Genomic DNA, 24,400 nt, shown 5'->3' on the forward strand with positions numbered 1-24,400 from the left:
CCTTTTGAGAAAAAAAAAATCGCTTAACATAGCACCCTGTAGCCAGGGTGTTGAAGGAAGGACTGAAAATGCTTCTGGGACTGTCCATAGAGCAGAAATTTCTGCAAGGAAAAATATCATGCATGTCTAAGTTGTGTGACACAATGGATGGGAAATTGGTCTCACCTGGTTCTGCGCTAATTGTGTAAGCATATGCAAACTGCTTAAATTATCAACGTTTTGGTGTCCTCATCTATAAAATGGGAATGACAATAGTACTTACTAAGGTTGTTGGAACTTAAAATGAGTTCATATTAGCAAAGTACTCAGAATAGTACCTGGCAGACAGTAAGCTCTTTCTATGATAAACATTAACCTTAGTAACTATCATCATCATCGCCATCTGCATCTCTGAATATATACTACAGAAAGAATAAACAAGATGTAGTTAATATGCTATTTTCCTAGGGCAAGTAAGTGCTAATAACATGCTAATGAATTAGGGGAAACAATATCCTAAATATTTACATATTTCTAAATAGTTGTGATTTATAAGTATAATCTGATAAAAAGTATAAATAATTTTAGTTTTAATCTATATTTGCTAATACAAATAATATGGATTTTAGTTCTCTGCAGCACTTTAAAAAGGTCAAAGATAAATATTCTTCCTGTTATTCAATGAAATAAACACTCCTGGAAGGTCTAGAATTTTGTTTTGTTTTATTCTTTCTTTCAGTCTACCTATCTATGTATTATGGTGCTGGGGACCAAACCCAGACCCTTGCTCTTGCAAGTTAAGTGTTCTACCATTAAGCTATAACTCCATCCCTGTTTTGTTTTATTTTAATATGAAGAACTTTAATAATGAGAGACAGCCATCTGTTGGGGAGGTTTTAGGAATAGGAAAATGAATTAGAATGATTTTAGAGGGAATTCTACTTGTGAGTACAAGAGTATTATCTACAATTATTATCAAAAGTATACTGTAAAATGGTTACTAGTTTAAGGATTTTACTGGAAGTTAGGATAGAACTGTTTTATATTGCATTATTGTTATCACCATAAGGGATGAGAATAAACCACAGGTTTGGAGGAGTTTCTTTAAAAATGAGCTCATGCACTGTTGTAAAGCAGACTGTGTGCATTTCCTTACTGGACTTTAAGTGCCCATTTAGGGTGAACAAGGCTGATTCAGCTTTTCACTTGAAGAGCAAAATCAATCAGTCTGTCTACATAATAACAAAGTTTGAGAAAAGGTACACCATCTCTGAAAATATAAACTTTTTACTCTTCTGTTGGATTAGATGGTTTTTAATTCAGTTGAAAAGTATAAATGCTTATTTTACCTTGACTTTTTTTGTATCTTATCTATGTTATAGCTTTAATATTTTCCCAGTGATTACTTTTTAGTTCTTTCATTTGAATTTTAATATACATACACATGCCACATATGTATGTGCATGTGTTTTATATATGTTTCTAGGAATGCACATTGAGGAAAAAAAACATAAATTATGTAAAACTGTTAAAAGTGGAAGTTACCAGTTAATGCATCACCATCCCCCTCCCAGATAACCATCAGAACTATCCTGGAGTGTGTTTTTCCACACTTTTTCATACACAGGTACATGCATGAATATCTAGATTCTTTTTAAAATGTGATTTTATTTTATGTACTCTTCTGCAACTTGGCTAGTCCCTCTTTAAATGTCTTTTCTATAACATTTTCCCCACATGAGTAGGAATGGACTGACCTCGTGTTTATAGTGGTTATATGGGGCACCACAGTTCTAACATACTTTAATGCAAGCAAAAATTAGTAAGCATATTTTAATTATAGGAAAAAGGTGAAGGAAAATGTTTTGATATGAAGCATATTTTATGTATAAAAACTACTAATATGCCTTCCAATGAAGATCAATTCACAGATAACCTGAAAATCCAGGAAAACAATTACAAAACACTTTTCAATTTCAATATCAATACTACTAAAAGTTGGGTGGTTTATCCATTTGAAGAAAAATCATATATATATATATATATATATATATATATATTTTTTTTTTTTTTTTGCCTCAAGACCTTTAAAGTTAGTTCCCATCTTTCCATTACTTACATCTTTAATATGTACTGAGAAGTCAAAGTAGTCAAGCCATTAAATGTACTACTCAGTTCTATGTACAGAATGCTTCTATCAACAAAAAAACTTCTTCTTTCTTGGAAGTAAAATATGCATTGTAAGAGAATATCCAGTATCATTTTTGCAAAGTAATCAGTGTTCATTTAGTCAGAGATTCAATATAGCATTTAATATAATATTTCCTTCAATGAGAGTCAATTTGGGATACTAAAATAAGCATAGATTTTGAAATCAGGACCTGTGTGCCTGAAGAATGTCTATGCTACTCATCTTTTAAAACTCCTCCGAATCATTACCAGTTCTTCTCTTTTTTCCTCTGCACAATTCCTCACTTTTTCCATTCTGTTCTTCCATCAGAGCATCTGGTCCTCTGTCCTGGGCCTCCTTTTTCCCAGTGTTTGTGATACTTCACTGCTTTTACCTCTCTGTCTTTACTAGCCCAATTCAAGGCCTGTGAGGGCAAGGACTGCCTGACTATTTTGATGTGGCTCAGCTGCCTGCACAGATCCAGCAAGGCACACAAGACAGATGCACAGTAATGTGTGCGGAACAAACAAATGGATTCTAAAATACTTTCAGGAATTTTTAAGAAACGTCAAAGGAGTACTTAAAAACTTTAACTTTATTAAATCACTTGCATTCCATCTTTTCCATTGCTATTTCTTGAGTGTTTTCTTTTTTCCTTATTCTGGATTCTGGTATTGAGATTGGCTATTTATATATTTAAAACCAGTCAACTAAAATAGTTGTTTATATTAGTTTTCAATTCTAAAATAAACACCATTTAGTGTTGTATTTCAAATAATTGAATGTTATAATGGACTAAGCAATTAATTAAAAGTTCTCATTTGGTGATTAAAAATGACATCCTGATTCATTAAAAATAAAAACAATGAAATTCACATTGACTTCCTGACTCAGTATACTGAGTGGATGATATGCTTTTATTTTTATAAATGCTTTATTTTTTAGTGCAGTTTTAGGTTCACAATAAAACTGAGCAGAAAGTACAGAGGGTTCCCTTACTCCCCAACCCCCCCATAAACAAAGCCTCTCCGACCCTCGGTATCCTGTTTCAGAGTGGCACCTGTGCTATAATCAATGAACCTTCACTGACAGAGTATTATCACTCCAATCCATAGGTCAGAGTCTGGAGATGAAGTTCCATGGTAGAGCAGTTGCTTAGCATGCATGCAGCCTCATGCATACTAGGCAAGTGCTTTACCATGGGGGAATGCTCTGCCCACAGCCTTCAGGGTTTTCCCAGTCTATAAACATCAGATAACAACCTTTGTGTTCAACCACCTTTCTACATGGTCATCCATGCTTCAGTCATAACTATGCAATGAAATCTCCATAAAAACTTAAAAGGACAGGATTTAGAGAGCTTTTCATGAGCAAGTTCCTTGGAGTGGGGCATTTTCAAAGACCAGCACAAAATATTGCAAAATTATGTATTGGTGAAAGAGTCAAAGTGTACTACACACCAATAGATTTAATTTAACAGTATGAAAAACTTACATGATTGCAGATTCCACTGGAACTAACCTTTAAAAATAACCACACGTTGAGTTTGGGTATAGTGTTAAAGATGTGAAATTATCCGAAAAGACTATTAAATTATAGCATCCTTCCTTTTTTCAATTAGATATTTTTGTGAGGCCAAATTTTCAAATTTTCACCATATAATTCAACTAAAACTACATGCTGCAACAAATTAAAAACATGCATAGGTATGAAATTCCATTTGACTTCTACTAAACCAGACATTTAAAAATTCTATGAAAATGTACAACAATGCTACTTTTCTTCGTATTTATTTATTTTGTCTTGGAAAGTAATTATTTGTCTCAAAAATGTTTTCTATTAACATGAAGCAAGTCTATTATTGTAACTTTAAATTAATCTGTAATTACTCTTTAAATCGCTCACTTTTAATTTCTAATACACTAAGAATCTATAGGTAGAAACTTTACAATCAAAAATCTCTTTAGGTTTTTCCATGTTTATGAGGTCCTGAGACCAAAAGGAGAACCACTACTTTAAAGAGTGAAAAGCATGTGGAAATCGAAAAATGGTTCAGATTTGTAAAGAGTGAGAGAGTGAGTGTGTGCATGAGAGAGAGAGAGAGAGAGAGAGAGAGAGAGAGAGAGAGAGAGAGAGAAAGGGAGGGAGAGATTAGCAAAATATTGGAGGCAAAAGTCAGTCTCCAGCCGATCGAGACAGCAGGAGAGACGACAAAGTGTCCAGAGTGCAGACTCCTCTTCCTGGAAGTGGAGAGATGAGACACTAGACAGTAGAGAGAGAAGATGTGGACAGAAAGAAAGGTTTTTAAATGAGAGATAATAAGCATGCTCCTGGGATGAGAAAGAGATGCCACAGAGAAGTGTTGGGTAAAAGTGAGAGAAGGGTTTTCTAAAGAGCAAGGTCCAAGAAGAGGTGAGAGAGGAAGTGCCTGGGCTTGGACCAATCAACAGTCATCTTCTGATGGGTGGGCACAACTCTTTGCATCCCCTGACACGTCCATGCCCAGGCATGGACACCCATCTCACCCTGCAGAACACACGGCAGTTGTGAAATCTGTTCAGTAAAGCTGAGCTTCCCATTGGTCTATCAGCACAAAAAAGCCTTCAGTATGCCTGTTCATAAAAGGAAGAATGGGAGTAGGGGACTCATTACAGACGGTGCTTTCCAGATCTAAAATTTTGCAACTTGCAATTCTATGAAACTATTGCAGCAAGGTTACTCCTTAAGTGTAAAAACTGGTGCCATCTAGTAAAACAAATTAAGGACTGAACATATGGAGCCAAATAGCTGGTGTCATTATTCAACCACTGTTCTAGAGTTGAGTGTTCTATGTAGAGTGTTCATATTTTCTGAACTAAAAATTGGGACAGAACCTAAGAAAGGATTTCTTTTGTATTTGTGAATTTATTTATTTGGCAAGTCATTTAAAAGCATGAAAATTAAATCACTTTAAGTTACACATCAAATAAATTGCCTCAACCTAAAAAAAACATGAGTATATGATATAGGAACCAATGGGGAGTCCTGCAGCATAGGTCTTTGGCCAGATGGAGCCCACTCCAAGTTGCTATAGGGCACTGGGCAAGTAATGAAGGCACAAGCCTCCTTTCTCAAACTACTTACAATGTGCATGACTGTGCAGTTCTAAGTGACTCAAAGTCATAAATATGAGCTTATGTAAATGTGATCTTATTTTCCCATTAATTTGTACTTCATTTTAAAAATCCCTTATTCTTTTTCTGGTTGTTCATTATTCCACTACTAGTCCTGAAGAACGTAATAAAAAAAGCCTTAAACTTACTTGTGTCATACCTACAGAAGTATTTTGTTTCTCTTTCCCTTTCTCTCCCTCTCTCTCTCTCTCTCCATTCCTCCTCCTCCTCTCTCCTTTCCTTTTTGGTGCTGAGGATCAAACCCAGGGTACTGCACATGCTAAGTATGTGCTCTACCACTAAGCAATGCCCCAGCCCTATCTTTATTTCTAATTAAACTTTGATAGTAGTTTACAAGAGCTCAAATCTCTGTATTCCACCATCAGTAAAGAATACTTTTGCAACATGAATACTAAGAATTCTTTTGGAATTCCACGAGTACTTTTACTTCAGTATCACCTGTGTAAAGTGTACCAAAAGTACACTCACTATATATTTTCACATGTTAGGCTACTGAATCAAACAAGAGTGGCAAAAAATGAGTCAGGGTTGGTATGATGACCAAGAGGGGAGTAAACATCAAATTGAGTCAAAGACAGCATGCTTGGTGTCAACTGGTCTGGTAGGTGACGAGCTTCACAAGGGGATTTAAATTCAGAAATACAGCACCTCGTAACCACTTTTACCAACAAACTCTGATGAAACTTCAGTGATGTTTCTCCTTCAAGCCTTGAAGAGTTAGTTCTACTGTCTTATTGTCTAGGGTATTTTTAACTGCAGATGCTGTATTATTTATATTCCAGGCAATTAAATGTGTATTACTCAGAACCTTCTGTCATTCTGTCTCTACAGTAATTATCTAGAGTACTGGATGCTGCCTTCTGAAGATCACCTCAGAGACTGATGAAGGTAAAGCAAAGGCCAATGAGATAGATGTCAAAGAATCTGCAGGAAGTCATTTCTGACATGCTGTTATCTGTGTTCTAAAAAGGATGCAGTTTAATTCCTGTACAATAATAAAGTCTTATTTGTAATGGCGATGAAAAATCTGACAGTAGAACTATTTTGTATAACTTTGTTTTGAAAGATACGCATGCTATATTCTCTCAAGGGCAGTGAAATCTCAGTCATTTTTCTGGTATTATTAATAGGTGCCACTAAGTTATTAACAATATACCTGGAACTCAAATGTGAATTATTAGGAAATATTTAAGTGTATGACTATAAAGTTTATATAATAGTTATTATTATGTGATTTTTATATCTTTTATTGGTGATGTTATAGGAAAATCTCTACAGCTACATAAACTACTCCAGGAAGATCTAGAATTTTTCAGTTAGTATAAGGAAATTTTATTTTTAGAAAATAACCATAGCTGATATGATGTTTACAATGACTGTTTTTGCTTTCATTGCTTTTGAAATAAAATTGAAACTGTGTGTATTTCATATGCACATATATATACCTACACATATATAACATATACACACCTCATCAAGGACTATGGAAGCTGATAGAATATAATAGAGTAATAAGGAAAGGAAAACAGGAGTGGGAGTATGATGAGGTATACAGTATGGGAGATGAAGCCATACTTTACTAAAATGAAGCAAAGAATTTCCCTAATGGCTAAAGCAAAGTTTTTAAATTACTACTCATTACATGGAAAATAAACAAAAAAACAGGGGGATAGGAAGGGGATAGAAAAGGCAGCAGAATACAACAGACACTAGTATGGCAGTATGTATAAACGTGGATGTATAATGAATGTGATCCTGCAATCTGTACATGTGGTAAAAATAAGAATTCATACCCCATTTGAATCAAATGTATGATATATGTCAAGATCATTGTAATGTTTTTGAGAACCAATATAAATAAATAAATAAATAAAACAAAACTCAATATACAATCTAGGTTCTTTGGGACAAAAAAATATATATAACAGAAAATGACTGTCATCAGATTGAAAAGAGATGTCTAAAGCCTTCATAGGACAGTCAACAACATACTAAATGCCATGAATGTGACAGTCCCACACTCCCTGTGCTGGCGGCTTTCTCTGCTCTCCTCCAAGGTGCCCAGTGCAAACTGTGGGCATCATATGAATGTGCAGGTGGGGAGATGACTGGAGGAAACCAGTCGACTTGGGCATAACATGGTTTAACTCTATCTAGGGATTAAACTAGAATATTTAGAGTAATAAACAGAGCATAGAGGTTTTAAAGTCCCCAGTAGGCCTTCTGCTGTAGGTACTAAGAGCAAGTCTGAAAAACCAAGGGTCCTCACTGGAATTACATGAGCTGAAGGAATGTCTTTAGGTATTTCTTTAGAGAATCAGAGTGCATTCACTGTATAACTGAAAAGCATTCAAGGGTCCAAAGTGTGATATAAGAGAAAATGGCCACAAAGCACAGTGACAGGTTTTGTTTATCTTGATTTTAGATGGCTGGAGTGCTTGGTTTTAAACTTTAGTGTGCCTAAGAATTACCAGTGAGGCTGCTAAGTGCAGCTTCCCAGTTGTAGGGGCCCTCGTGTAGCCTAAAAACAGATCATTCTCTTGAAAGTGGTCTGGGAATAAAAACCGGAGATCATTTTTCCCCATAGTACCTAATGGGGAGTGATTTCTCATAATGTTTTTGAATTTTACCTTCCTATGTGATTCCTCAGTCTATCAAATAAGAGACAATAAATATACTGTAACACTTAGCTCCTTCCTAGCATGTTCTTAAGAATTACAGAATCTCTAAGTATCTGATAGTCTATCAATGACATACATTTAATGTTTTCTTTATAAGGACCTACAATTTCATGTTGATCTTACTTCTACAAAAGTTACATTTCTCTTGAACAGGTGTTCTCTTTTTATCATATCAACAGTGTGATTCAGCTCTGTCCTGCTTTGTACACTGGCTCCTCCTAAGTTTAAAGACAAGCGTGGGGTCTCAGATTGTCAAATACATAGGCCTTCTAACCTCACATTGGTCTCATCTTTCTTTCCTCCTCTTATGTCCCTTTGCCTCAATTCCCTCTATTTAAATCTATAAAATGTCCTTAAAAATTTTAGTACCCTATGAAGTGCTATATACATGAAAAAGATGATTGTATTATTTTGTTAATCATGCACTGCTACCTGTTTTAACATCAGCAAGTGAGTTTTGGTCAGTGATGCAGAAAGAATGTCTAACAAATTGTACTGGCATATATTATAATCCATTTCTGTTTTCAAGCAGATGATATTACTAGAAGTTTTAATAATTGACAGATAAGCTATTATATAAACAAAATTTTAGAAACTAAACTTTTTATATCAATCCTTTCAATTAATTAACAATCTGTAGCTTTAAGTACATTTTGAATGAAGATGTTGATGAACCAAAAATTCAGTTAACAATATGATTGGGTGAATGAATGCATAACTTATTAAATTACAGTCATTATATAATAATTAATAAACCAGAGACTTTCAGAATAATAATAAAATGGGAATCTGAGATTTAATTATAAAAAGAAAATCATAGAGAAACTACCTCACTCAAGTTTTAAAATACTGAACCTGAAACTATAAATCTAGATACACATCAGAATCACAAACCCACTGGTGGAAATGGGAAAAAAATATAAATAAAATAAAATAAAATAAAGGAAACCTAACTCGGTATTATTTAGTATTATGATGCTATTTCATCTTGGGACTCAGATAAAAAATTAACATTCTATTTTTAAATATTTAGTGACTTCAGGATACTACATTAACTCTTAACTGAACTAATACAACTTTAGTTGGGAAGATCACACTTATAACATTGATTAAAATTATTTAATTTTTCATAGATGTGAAGGTGATAACGTAATGTTGTGATGTTTATTTATTTATTTATTTTGGTTCTTGTCCATGGCTCATAACTCCCTCCCCTAAGTGGGCCATAAAAAAATCTAATCTTCCTCTTACTTTCTATTTGGAGCTGGCCAAAAATAAAATTTCTGACCCACCTTTGTCTAATAGTGGGTCATAAGACCTCCCTCATTCTAGAAGGGTTGTATCCCACACCCATGAGGAAAGAATGTTGCTCAGAGAGGCCATCAAGAATCTGAATAGACAGGACTTGTTGAATATCCCTGCCCAGACAATTAGCAATCACATCTGTGCAATGAAGTTTCCTTAATCCAAAGGACAAGGCTCATAGCACAGTGAGCAAACGGAAGTTCCTGTAGAGTGGGACACCCAGGAGGAAATGGAAACTTCATACCCCTTCTCCTGTACCTTGCCCTTTGCATCTCTTCATCTGTGTCCTTTGAAATGTACTTTATATTAAACTGTTAAACATGCAAGTATTTTCCTCAGTTCTGTGAGCTGCTTGAACAAATTATTCAAACCAAAGGAAGGAACTGTGGAAACTCGAATTTGTACTCTGTCGATCAGAAGCATAGGTAAAACAATCCAGGGCTTATGACTGGCATCTGAAGGGTGTGGAGGGATGTGTTGGGGACTGAGTCTTCAACCTCTAAGATCTGACACTATCTCCAGGTACAGTTAAAACTGAATTGAACTAGAGGAGACCCAGAACTGCTTGCTTGCAGTTGGGGAGAAATCTCTACACCTTACAGAGTCACAGAAGTTCCTTGTGTTGACTGTCGTTTGACAGCAGAGGAAAACAGACACTGTTTTTCTAATAATCAAAGACAATGTCATCATGTAATTTTTATACATACAAAATATTATCAAATATATTAATATATTAATATATTTTGATATACATTTTGGCTTTTCAAATAATATTAAGGTAGAGAGACCCACAGGAAACTAACATTTTCTGAGCATCTAAAAGCATTCTTCTAGGTACTTTCACAAATGTTACTCATTTATAAAAAGCACTAAGTGAAGCTTCACACCATTTATGATCTCTCAACCATAGCAACTGAATAGCAGCATACAGGAATATTATAGAAACCAGTCTAAGCTAAAACCCACCTCACCTTTAAGAAAGGGCAAAAGGAAGGAAAGCGGGGAGGGAAGAATACAAAACCATATCAAGGTTTTAAAAACAAATGTCACATGCTTGACGCACAGATATCCATGCCATCAACTTCAATTGGAGTTTCATATTTAAGAAAAGGCATTGAGAAGCAGAGGGCTCATAAGTACTATAAGAAACATATTACAATGCCACAAACAGGGCAGATATACAATAAAATAATCTTAACTTTTGTGTTATCTTTGTTATTGTTAATGTCTTAACCTAGTACTAGTAAAATTCAGTCAATAGATAGAATAGCCATCAACCTGTAAAACTTTTGAGATCCTGTCCAATTTTAGTGTTCTCTGAAGTCCTTCATAATTTCTTGTCTAACATTTAGCATAAACTACAAACTTATTTGTTCATCATCCTTCTGTATCTATGGGCTGACTCTCCAATGTATGGGCCTGTGTGGCTTTTATCTTCACAGCCTTAATAACATTTAACACAATATTTGTTATAAATCTGATCTTTTGTAAGCTTATGTCCTATCAACTATGTTCTGGTAAAAGGATTACATGCTTTTGTTTAAAACTTTCTTGACTCCTCATTACCTACCAAGTAGAAATCAACTCCTTTGTATGAAATTCGAAGTTCTACATTTGGGCACTATACTAGACTCCCATCCTCTACCAATCTTCCAGCCACCCTACCACACAGCATTTCCTGAACTGACTGTACATTTTTGTGCCTCTACACATTTGCTGGTCTGGTTCTCTCTGCAGTCCAAGAAGACATACTCCCATCTACTCTGCATAACCCATCTCAACAAACTCTACTCTGAAGCTTTCCCAGAACCCACCACACTCCTGCCACAGCCATCACCCAATTCCCTCAGAGGATACATCCCTTTTTCCATTTGGCAACTGCTTTTATTAAAGCATTCTTCACACATATTATTATTTGTCTGCCTTCTCCTCTGTGAAACTTTCTCAGATTCCCATATGCTGAGTTGGGCACTCCATTTATTGCCCAGCTCAGTTCCTGGCAGGTACTCTACTCCAGCATATAACCCAGAACCCAAAGTCATCTTTGGGACTCCAGGAACTGAGGATACTGCTTGGGGAAGAGGCAGGCTTGCAGCCAAGGGGAACAACAGGCCCTTCAAACACTGAGCCATTGACTCATGTTAACCCCAGAAAACTTATTTACACAGCAGTAGCTGCTGCTACAAGAAACACTCTGTTAACATTCAGTGAGATCAGCCCTAATCCAGCTGTTACTCATCACCTCCACTAAGTGATAGACAAATGCACATTTCCAATTATACACTTCTTTAGGAAGAATCGAATGTGAAAATAACAGCTCTATGTATTCTTAAAAATCAATCACACAATAGGTTTAATATACATAATGTTTTTAACAAGAACATAATACAGATTATGCAACACATTAAAAATTAACTGTATTCTAATTTGTCAATCTTATCATAAGAAAATGTGCATCTGTACACATATATGCTACAATATAATTTTTTTTAAAAATCTGTATTCATGTTTTAACTGTTAGGTAGCATAAGTTAGAAATTGCAAAATGAAGAGACTAAGATATAAAGGTCTACTGCAAACACTGAAAAATGTATGGGAAGGTTTATGGAATACAATCAATTCAGCAAATACTTGCTGAAATACCAGGAAATACACAAGACAGAAAGTGGTACCATATAATGTCACTACTCTCAGGAAACTTACCATCTGCAACAAAACTTTAAAATAAAAAGAAACTAGCAAAAGTAAGTAAGGATATTAATGAACTTGTATGAAAAGAAAATGTTATGCAACCACGAGTAATAGGTGGTCCTGTTTTCTACAAAAAGAATTATCTTGAACAGATTTAAATATTGCTTCTACTGCCTATATGGAGGTAAAAAAATTCTTTTTAACAAAAGGTGTCTCAGGCTATGAACATTTTGAGATCTACACACTTAAAAAAACATGTTACTACCTTTGACACTAAAATAATCTCCAATTCATAGCATATTAATGCTACACAAAATATATGTAATACTTACAGTTACACTTAACATATTTAAAACTGTTTTAAAAAGTGTATTATTTTCTCAAGGGAAAACACCTATATTAACAGGATATAATATAAATATTGGCCATTATATTAAAAATAAAATTCACTGGTGAAAAGGTAACATAATATTTCTGTTGGCTGAAAGTACAGCTTCTTCCCTAAGTTAGAAACTTCCTAAACCCTATTTTGTAATGTAATAATACCCTGAGTAACTGATGGAAGAATACAGACACATCTAGGCATGCATCTCTTATTCATCTTTTGTCTTGTGAATAAGATGTCTTCATGACCTGATTTCACATAGCTGGTTCTACTATAGTTGCATTTTTGCCTAAAAGCTACCTAAATCATTTTAGAAGATAAGCAGATATTAACTAATAATTGGCCTTCTAAGAGGCAAGACCTCTAATTAATCTCTGTAAACAGTCTACTAAGATTATGTTATTGGAAATTACTTATTTTGCATGCTACTGAAGGCATTTTTACCTGCAGATAGCTGGAAAACATTCTTGAAGACCTTTCTTTTTAACTAAAGATCCTTCCAGGCAGTACATAATGATGTCCATAACCTTTGGAGGAAAAGGAATGAATGAAAAATTAATTTTAAATGCTTAATTTTCAAAAAGTTAAATTATTACATTAGGCTTCATTTGCCCATGAAAATTCTAGATAGTTTGATTTTAGTAGTTAAAACAAAACAAAAGTAGTTACTTTTAAACATTTGTATACTACAGGCTATCCTTTGTCTTACTTGTGATAAAAATTTAATGACAGTGAAGTAAATAGAACAGACTTGTTAACTTTGAATCTACTCATGTATATGTACAAGACATATAGCTTTCATTCAAGCACATTATACAACTTGTTTTAATAATGTCAAGGAGAATTTCTATAACCTTTGAAAAATACTCTAATACAGACCAATTCAATGTGAATGGGAAAAGGACATGGCACTCATTTTGGTTTTTGAGGAAATTTAATTAAAGCCTCTAGAAATGTCACAAAAGTTAATTCATTTTAGTTATCTCTTTCTTGCCTGCTTTCACTCTCTTACCTTCTTCCCCTTCTTTTCTCTCTTTATCTTAGAGATTCTAGAAACTAAGGTACCAATTTATATTAATACCCTGGAATATTTAATTTAGGATATTGACATATCATTAAACAAGACAGTTCTTACCTCCACAAGAAGATCCACAACATCTGTAGGCATCTTTTCGATGAGAATTTCAATGACTCTCAGGATTTCCCCTTTAGCTCGTGCAAGGGCTGTAGTGTGCATATTCTGTTGTGATTGGGTATTTGCTGCAAGAGCTGTATGTCTGTGTACCTATAAAAATATTTCCATGCTGTAGATATAACTGCCACTTAATATAATTTTACATTTCTGACTTATTTTTCACTTACTAATACTACAGAAAAAAAGAGCACAAAAGCAAATCATGGGGTGGCTCAGGAAATACTTTGGATTACCACCCCCAAAATCAGCATAATAACTCAATAAATATTGTCTAAAACTTCAATATATCTTGGGTATTATTTGAGATCTTAATACAATATTACCATGACATTTAAGAAAAGAAACATATTGAAGACTGAAGATTTATGGATTCAGTATATTTGATACTGAAGTAATAGTGTGGTTAGGAAACACCCAGAAGGAGATATGATCCTTGATCTCAAGTAATAATGGTAAATAATATTTATATAACATTGTGTTCCAGAGACTATTTTAAGTGCTTTATCATCAAATTAGGAAATCAAAATGAACAAAGCAAATAACAAATCCAAGTGTGATTTTTCCCATACAAATTGTAAGTTTTCCAGTTCAGAGGAGACAGAATATTAACAGGTCCCGGACTAGCCATGGAGCAGTGGACACAGGGATAGGATAGGAAACAGTGGCAACAATGCGAAATATGTTAGTATTTTACTTGAATAATTTATGATTAAAAAGTAAATTGGAAAACTTGGTTTTAAAAGATAATACAGGCTGTTACATCAAAATATTTTAAAATATCTTTCTAACCAAAAGCTAAAGGAGAGAGAATCCAAAGCATGGGTGTTCTAACAGTTCAATTAACAAGACTCATAAGTAAATGGTACAAATTAAGATTGAAATCACAATTAATATAAGAACCTGCTAGATTAATATAACCCTTATTCAGTATAGTCAATATAACTTCCTTTGTGTACTCCATGAATGGGAAAAATTGGTAAAGAATTTTCAACACTTATAAAACTGTTTATTTGGGCTGGGGTTATAGCTCAGTGGTAGAGTGCTTGCCTAGCATGTGTGAGGCACTGGGTTCAATTCTTAGCATCATATATAAATAAATATAAAAATAAAATAAAGGTCCACTAGCAACTAAAAAATTTTTTTAACTGTTTATTTATATATACATACATTATAATATTTTGTTCCAAATATATACGTATGTATAATTTAAATGTAGCGGAACCTTACTATAAGACCATATACTTTTAGAAAGATATACTTCTAGTCCTAAATTTATTTTTGATGTAAATCTACAGCTCCACTGCCTCATAATCACCTATACCAATTGCTATTAGAACCTTCTTTCCTCCCTTCTAGCTACCTTTACATCAGAAATACTTACAGCAGGCCTATTAAGGATGGCTGTGGGGCAGACACAGGCCCAATAGGTTTCAGGTTATCAGAACAGACTCAGAAGTATTTATTCCATATTTTAAAAATTCATCATAGCTACAGGAAAAACAACTCAGACAGAGCCCATGCCCTATGGACACCTCGTCTGCACATTATTCATGTGGAAATGGAACAAACCTTTAAAAACAAATTTAGGGTCTTATCATCCTTTCTCTTTTCTCTCCATCACCAAGACCTATAAGAAAGATCCTATAATTGGTTCATTGTTCTTTACTAGTTTTTCAGTTAGATGTGGGCAATTAGTTAGAACACTAAGAATGTGGGAATCAATTGGCATTCAAGTCTTTATCTGTGACATGTAATAGGAAAAACAATTAGCATGTTTATGACTTACATTTTTTGTTTACAGTTGGAGAACCAGTGCTAAATAAGTTTACTTTGATTACAAGTAGGTACTTACACTTGAAAAATTCGAATACCTTTAATAGGCTTTAATTTGCATACCTCTACTATATTTCAGATTGAAAAACTATTGTCAAATATTTGCAAGTGAATTAGCTTTGAGAACAGAAGTGAATACCACAGCACAAGTAATGAATGCACAGCTGTGGAATTCAGAGTGCATGCACAAACACGCATATATTCATGTCAGTACTAAATCATTAACTTGCTTTGTTTTAGAACAAGTTGGAAGGATCATTTGTGGGTATGAACCCTCAGTTTACAGTGTCAGATAATTCCTTTAAATGGGAAACTGCAGCACACTGTGGAGTCCCCTCACCTCTTTGGCTATAGTGGTGATGAAGGCGGGTGGTCTGGCAGTGGCAATGAGAGAGAGGGCATGCCTTGCGGAGCGGGCAGAGTCAGCTGCAGGGCTCAGAGGCAGCCCCATTGTGATGCTAAACAGGGATCAGAAAAAAGGAAAAAAGAAAAGAAGCATTAGAAATATAGAGTGAAAAGATTAGACACAGCTTATAATGTCAGTTCAAGGTCAATGGGAGCACTCAAACAGTTAGAATATAATGGACTTGCAACAATGAGCAGTGATTAGGAGTCAGGGTGTTCTGGCATCAAATACAAAATCGAATAATTAACCGTGAAGATTGAAAACAGTATGCGCATCTGTCCAAAGTGTTAAAAATGCCTTGTTAACAAATTATCAAGAACTAGTACTGAATACATATCACAAAGCTCAGAAAAAACGCAAGAATGAATATCATGCTGGGTATTTTCAAATTTTGGCCTAAAAAAATTAAAGGTAATAATTTATTTATAAGGTCACCTTAAAAGACTATTTTAGGCTGTGTGTGTGTGACAGGAAGCAGAATTCATTCTTATTTATTTATTTATTTAGTTTTTTTTATTAGTTGCTCATGACAATACAATGATCTTGACATATCATACATTTGATTCAAATGGGGTATGAATTCTTAATTTTCCATCTGTACAGGTTGCAGGATCACATTGGTTATACGGCCACGTATATACATACAGCAATACTAGAATTCATTCTTAATCTAGAAAATTATCAGAAGAACTGAGAATGACAAAATTGCTTTTAGTTTGTATTTTATTCTTAGTTTGAAATAGCCTCAGTACTACTATTTACCCCACACTTAGTACTTTTAGAACTAGTCTACTAATTGGCATGCTCTACTGACAGTTTATTTAGTATTGATATAAAATTAAATTAACTAATACTGGTTCTCCTTATATAAAGAACAGGTGACAGGACATATAAAACTATGTACTCAATGAAATAAACCCTTCCAAACTGAGAGTACAAAGGTCCTGGTGGATAGGGTGCTACATTCATTTCCCACCTGACACATAATAATGATAGTCTTACTTCCAATTGCACTTTATATTACATATAAACCACTGTGAAAAGTATTAAGACCTTAAATTAAAATGTGGCATGTGATCTGCATATTAACTGTGTTCAAATAGTTTTGTTAATAGGGAGCCTGTTATAATTCTCTAATTAAATAGTTTTCATATTTAAATATTCATATGAAGATACATTAAGATTTATCCTACTCCAATTGTATATGTCTTTGTGGTTCATGTGTAAACTGGATTATGTTTACTAAAAATTCTCAGAAATTTCACAGGTATCCTTGTATTTGAACTTTTAGTTGTAAATAAAGATGATATAGGCATTCTTATCACCGTTAAAGGAGCTAAATTGATCCTGAAAAATTCTGCTTATAATTTTTTTGTAACTTTTATACAGCTTAAATCTTTGATAATATATAACTGTCTTTCATCTTTTTTCCAAAATGAGGATAAATGCAAAGCAGGAACTCAGAGGGGCGTATTTCTTTGATGTTTACAAATACATCACATTTACAAATGTGAGCTGAGAAAACACACACATACACACACACACACACACACACACACACACACACTGAATAACAAACAAATGGGATATAGTTTCTCCCTCAAAAGTCTTGTGCCCTAGGGTCCCAGCAGCAGCTGGAAAGAAGTGTTCAGCAGGATGAGCAGTTATCTAGTTCCCTTTTTGGATTAAACTTCACTATTGAAAATTCAGAAAAGGAAATGTGCACTATGTGAGTAGTGCTTGGGCTGAATTGCTTAATAATTATTGTAAAATTTAGATTATATACCATATTTTAGGTTGTTTTTAAAAACAAAATAACTAAACTTTTTAGTTATCCTATGATGTTTCCTTTCTTTAATCAATTTGGGTGAATATGGGTTGATTACATTGAAAGGCTGGGACAAACCAATATTTATTTCAGTTGAATAACTCTGAACAAATAAAAAAAAATTTTTCAAGATTAAGAAAATCACAGAATGTTGGAGTTGGACCCAGGGTCTAGGATTGAAAACAGTCTTCCTTGTGCTATTTCATGTTCTTTTGTAGTTGTCCTACAATATCTCTAGGAGGTAGCTGATAAAGTCATTTCACAAATGAAGAATCAGGTCCACATAAGTTAAATTTGAAACCAAGGCAGTAGTATACTGTGTTCCCCACCTATCTATTATTTTGTTTTCTCTTTCCAAAATATAAAATGGAAAATTCCAAAAGTAATTAAAGAGTTTTAAATTGCATGACATTCTGAGTAGCATGATGAAATTTCATACTTTCCTGTTAAATCTTGCCCAGGCTCTGAATTATCCCTCTCTCCAGAGCATCCATGCAATATATGCTACCTACCCACTGGTAGTCATGTTGGTTATCAGAGGGTCGTCATATAGCAGTGCTTATGTTCAGATAACCCTTTCATAACAGCTGAATGCTATGTCACAGTACCTACATCATTCACCTCACTTCATCTTTTCACATAGGCACTGAATTGGCTCACGTTATAAGAAGAGTACAGTTCAAAAAGACATTTTGAGAAACCACATTCACATAACTTTTATTTTAGTATACTATTATAATTCTTCTATTTTATTATCAGTTATTGCTTTTAATCTCACTGTGCCTAATTTATAATTTATCACAGGTATGTATATATATATATATAAAAAAACCCCAGCATGTACAGGGTTTGGTACCACCCTTTAGGCATTCACTAGGGGACTTGGAACATACCCCTTGCAGATAAGGGGGGATTAATGTAATGTCTTTCAGCACAGCTGACCTTTGGAGGGGCCTGATGATACTATGGTTGATTGGATTGATGAATTGGTAACATGACTGAACTCAGCAGCTTTAGATGAATGGTTAAATTGCATCCCTGAGAGGAGTCTAGTGATATGTTAATACTTGGACGTCAGCTGTTTTGTTCAATATCAACAGTGGTTTGAATTAAGATACAGGATATACTCTTATCAACTGGCATGGACATAAAGTTGTAATGGAGAACAATCATATTAAGTAACCGAACCGGGATACACAAAGTCCTCAAAAAGATCAACTTTAGTTGAATAATAAGTCTTATGTGAGGATAAATACACACTATTCTGAGCTTGTGAACTGCTGAGCATTGTAACTAAAACATAAATATGTCTGTTCGTGATATGGCTGCCAACAGGGCTAGTTTATATGGAGGGATGTAATTCTGGGGAAGGGGTTATTCCTGCTGTATACTTCATAGCCTGTCTATCCTCCTCTAGCTCCCTAGGTGCTAAGAGAAAGGGGTAGCTTCTGAAAGATAAGAGCTACAGAATACCTGTGGAGTCCAGAGAAGTCCCCAAGCTCTATAGCTAGAAACCAGAGTTCTACGCACTTAAAAGAGAATCCTAGCACACTTACCACCCATTACTAAGCCCTCACTTCCACTGCTTCTCTGTTCTCTGCATGGAGGACAAATGTTTAGTGGAAAGGGGAGACACAGAGAGAGGGAAGAAGGGGCAGAGACAGTAAGCAAAGGAGAGCCTATATCATATGAACGACTGATGCTTCTTCTGAGCAAAGGTCTCATACACAAAAGTGAAAGAAAAATGAGTCAACCAACAGTAGGTCACTGGCTTCAAATTAAAGGCCTAGCCACATACTGCCTTCTCCTATCCTCCTATCCTCCTGAAAAAGACCTTTGAATTGGGGGAATCAGTAAACTCCTTATGTAAAAAAAAAAAAGTGGCAAAGTTCACCATGGAGTGGCAGGATCTGGATGATAAGCTGTAGGATAAGGTGGAAGGAAGGGAACCAAAGGCATGTAGACACTTCCTCATCAGCACCTGGCCACCTGAGCACTGGATCACAGAATGTGAGCAGATCTACTGCAATGACGTCAGGGTTCTGCAGTGACCTTGAGGGCACCCTCAGTGCAAAGTGGGAGGGCTGTGAGTGTGAGAGCAGACAGGCTGCCAAGGCCCAGGGGAGGAAGGAAGAGAAAGCTGACTCTCTCCTCTACTCAACAGAGCATCAGCTTTACTTAATGGTTACCCTGCTTTAAAAATCTCCAGTTGCTTCCCATCACTCTAAGAAAAATCTTAACTCCTTGGCTTGAATTTTGAAAAACCCTAAACTCCCAGGCCCTTCAAAATCTAGTTTCACTAATTTTCAACTCAGTCTTCTCAACATTAGGCTACTGTATTTCAAAGTTGTTCCTGAAAATTCTGTTCTTTTACTTACTCCAGGATTTTGCTAACACTGCTCTTCTGCCCCCTCCTACTGGCATACTCTTCTCCCTCCCCTTTGATCAATTCCTGTCTTCCCCACATGGTATTCTGCAATTGCTTCAGCATTCTGTGACCTTCTATTGAAACAAACAACAACAAAGCCCATTCATTAGGGGCCCTTAATGCACAGAATCCCATTCTGCCAGGCCTTAGAAATTAGTTTTGTTCTGTGAACTCTGTGCAGATTGTGAGCATGCCTTCTAATCCTGTGTATCCCCCCAAAGTGCCTAGTACAGCCCTTGGACACAGTGGAAGCTCAATAGTTATGCACTAAATGATGCCAGCTGGCAAATTCAGCAGGAGAAAAGGAAATCACTTAAGCCAGTTATTGGACTGGATTGACCAGGCAATGAAGTCAAAGTAATTGATCTGGTGGTCCCAACAGACAAAGTCTAATTCTACACGTAGTCATCTTTAAAGTCAAGTCTGCACTGTGTGTGTGCTCTATTTTAACGTGGGATTCTACCTGAGTGAAGAGGGGGCAGAGGATGAGAGGCTGGAAAGGGAAGGGGCTTTCTGTCTGGTTCTGGAATCTATATGAACAGGGAGCACACACTTTGTTTCTGATCCTGCTTATGTGGCTGTTACACAGATCTTTTGTTTTGTAGGCTTATGGGATGGGCCTTTAGTTTCAGTCTCTATTCTTAAAAAATTGGACATGACAGACTATATTTTGCTCAGCATTTCAGTGTACACATCCAATATGAAATACCAGAGATGATAGATATTATAAATAAAAAACATGAATAGAAAAGGAGTCCACTCAAGCTCTGCTCACTCTTTCACCTGACTGCTCATTAATCCTGTTCTGGGGCTCATTCCACCAGGGTAAAAGTATTTTGAAACTCACACATAAGAACACTTCAGTCAAATGTCACCATATAAAATTGTAAGACTTCACCATTTGTCAAATAAAGGAATAATATAAGGGAATATTCAGAGGGAAGAACACGTAAACATTCACCAAATAGCCTGCAAATCTTGGTCAGTCACAAAAGGGCACTGGGAAACACTCCCCACCAGAAACAAAGAAGAGCAAAATGCACACTTAATATTATAGCAGTTCAGATTTTCATCCTTCCTGATAAAGTGTTAGTATTTGTCCTCAACTTAATATGGAATCTTCAATTCTTTTTTTTAATTTTTATTTATTTATTTTTTAGTCATACATGACAGTAGAATGCATTTTGATATATAATACTTACATGGAATATACATACATCAATCATATTGTCTATTCTATTCTGCTGCCCTTCCTGTCCTCCCTACTCCTCCCCTCCTCTCCCATTCTTTCTCTCTATCCAATCTAATGTGACACACTTTTTTTTTCTTTTTCTCATTACAACATCATATATGTATTCTGTATAACAATGAGGTTCTCCTTCCATCTTCCGTGCAACTCCCCTTCTCCCTCTTTTTCCCTCCTACCTCTCTTCCCTATTTAGTGGTAGTCTGGAATCTTCAATTCTTCATTCAACATAGACCTTAATATCATAACTCATAGGTAGCATTCATTTCTTAAACCCAAAGATAGAAATTCTTTCTCTTCCAAATGCCCATCTTTTAGAACTAAAATAAAATATTAAAAAAGAACTATTCTAAATTCTGTATCTATTCACAGTGCATGAAAGCTATGCTAACATGATTAACTTAAATGGCTTCCTCAGATTATAAGTAAATCTCATCGCAACAAGAATAGTCTATATGTCAAATCCCAAAGCATGCTAGCACTTGTAAGATGTGTTGCTTTTCCCACTTCCCACCCTTCCAATTTAAAAAAATATGGCTATACTCCTGTTAAATAGAGAATTCTTTCCTCCAACTCTATATTGTTCAAAAGGAATCTTTCTAGTTTATGGCTCTTATCTATATACTAAAGTATGTGTGATTTCCAGGAACAATGTCCATCCCTTAAAATCTCGTAAGCCATGATGATCCCCTAAAAGCAACAGGCTCTCTGTCATTTACCAATGTCCTTTAGTTGTGATAGTATACAATGAGAAACTAGCCCCTTAGGCAACTGGACCAACACTGTTCCACTGTCCTCACACACAATAAGGGCCCTGCATCATGAACTAGGCAAATGGAGTTAAAATTGCAGACCACAAAAACAGACATAGCTCTAGTCTTCCAAGGCCACAAGGATATTCTACTCATTTATAAGGTCGAATTTTCTACTATTTCTAATATTTTATAAATATATACACAACCACTCAGATCTAACAAATTTTGGATTTGTTACAAAAATACTCCTGTATATTTCTAATTTTCTCAAAATTGGGATTTCAATGAAGTGCAGCCTCAATTTTCTACTAACCCATTCAACATAAATGAGCAGTCCATCCTCACTCATTAAAAGAAATCCCTTGGGATCCAAGATGGCGGTCCATAGGGAGGCAGCATTCTGTGTTGCTCCATGAGCTAGGACGAAAGTAGTGAGAATACTGCTTCTCTGCAAGCCATACTTCTGCTCCCACACAGGGATCACGGCCACCCTCCCCATTGAGGGCTCCAGGCCTCAGCATCAGAGTAGGTCTCCCAACTACTCACCCAGGTAGGACAACGGATATTGGAGTGGGACCATCAGCACCCATACAGAACTCTCGGCCACCCACCCAAGCAGAAATCACTGCCGCTGCTCCCACTCAGGACATCCGGCAGCTTTCCATAGGCAGGAACTCTAGCCGCCACTCCCATGTGGACCCCCATCTACCAACGTGGAGTTCTCTAGTCACCACATCTTGGGACTCAGCAGCAGCAGAGAGAGTCCCCTATGTGCTGTAACCTGCCTGAAAACTTCACACAGGCTCTGAAGTCAGCAACAGCCACACACTGCACACCACAGAGCTCCTCTCTGAATTCACAGCCCAACACCATCGCCCAGCTCCTCACCTGACCCGGCAATGCTGAAAGCAGAAGCCTTCATCACCATCTTTAATAGGGGTCAAATTCCAGTTTGGAATTCCAGTTGGCCAGGTACCCAGTTTCTAACTCCCCCCTCTCCCCAGCAGCCACTAACTAGGCACAGTGACAACCTGGTTACCTTCACCATCCTAAGGGCAGAGATACCACCTAACAACAGACAACCCTACCTATTGGATGAGAAGGGAAGCAGGAAAGATACTGATCTTTAACCAAAACAATCCTGTTTCTTCCCTCAAGATTTTTTTTCCTCTCCTTCTCTATTCTCCCGCCCTCACATCCTCAATAAAAGTGAAACCAAGTACTTTGCATAAATTAGGATTTTGAGGACTGGTACGTCTGAAGTTGTGTTGTACATTCTTTTTTCTTTTCTTTTTTCCCACCAATTTCTACTATTTTAACATTGTTTATTTTTCTCAATATATATGTGTGTTTGTTTTATGTACTCTACTGTCTTCCCACTTACTGGTCTACCCAAAATTACTTCCTCTCCGTTTGCCTACTACTAATCTTCCCCTTTATATTTCCCTTTCACACTTCCTATGATATAACAACTCTATATCCTCACCTCCTACCTCCTCAGCATATCATGCTACTCCTGAGCCCTGGTTCTTTGTCCACTATTGGAAACTGTAAACTCTTTTACAAACCTACTGAGTATATTGTAGATAATAATTGAATTCACCATTTCTGTACATTGTGACCAAACTGTAAACGCCTTAACACCAAAAATTTGTTTTTAGGGTATATATTGTTTATATTGGGATCTGATAACATTGTCCTTCACCTCAAAGGAGAAGTATTGGATCCCTACAGGGACATTATAAGCCTATAGGGTAAAAACACTAATGCCTAGGATCCACAGTGCTAGAAGAAGAAAAAACACAAGCAATATGAAAAGATAAGTGAAGAAAGTGACCCCAAACAAATCAAGATACCACATTATTAGAATCATGGCCAGCACAGCAGAAGAAATGACAGAGAAGGAATTCAGGATATTCATAATTAGAATGTTCTGCAAATTAAAGGATGATATAAGAGAGCAAAAACAAGCAGCGAAAGATCATTTTGAGTGGTGGGATTGTGGCTCAGCAGTAAAGCGCTTGCCTAGCATGGGTAGGACCCAGGTTTGATCCTCAGCACCACATAAAAATAAAGGCACTGTGTTGTGTCCATCTACACCTAGAAAATTAAATATTAAAAAAAGAGATCATTTTAACAAACAGCTACATAACATATACAGAAAGTGAAAGATTACTTCGATAGGGAGACAGATGTTCTAAGGAAAAAACCAAAACAAAACAGAAATCCTTGAAATGAAAGAAACAATAAACCAAAGTAAAAGTTCAATTGAAAGATCACCAACATATTAGACCAACTGGAAGATAGGACCTCAGACAATGAAGA

The 24,400-nt window shown here is 35.7% G+C and overlaps 1 protein-coding gene across 3 annotated transcripts in view; it reads right to left on the reverse strand.

Moving 5' to 3' along the window:
* Wdr7 (WD repeat domain 7) overlaps positions 1–24,400 on the reverse strand; it is a 326,163-nt gene that overhangs the window by 69,268 nt on the left and 232,495 nt on the right. For all 3 annotated transcript variants that reach the window (XM_026393174.2, XM_026393173.2, XM_026393172.2), the window contains 3 exons: positions 15,753–15,870; positions 13,520–13,669; positions 12,829–12,911 (listed from right to left, as the gene is read on the reverse strand). In XM_026393174.2, the coding sequence (XP_026248959.1) occupies positions 12,829–12,911; positions 13,520–13,669; positions 15,753–15,870 (351 nt within the window). The remainder of the gene's footprint in view (positions 1–12,828; positions 12,912–13,519; positions 13,670–15,752; positions 15,871–24,400) is intronic.

This window comes from Urocitellus parryii, chromosome 13 (assembly GCF_045843805.1).
Source record: "Urocitellus parryii isolate mUroPar1 chromosome 13, mUroPar1.hap1, whole genome shotgun sequence".
NCBI lineage: Eukaryota > Metazoa > Chordata > Mammalia > Rodentia > Sciuridae > Urocitellus > Urocitellus parryii.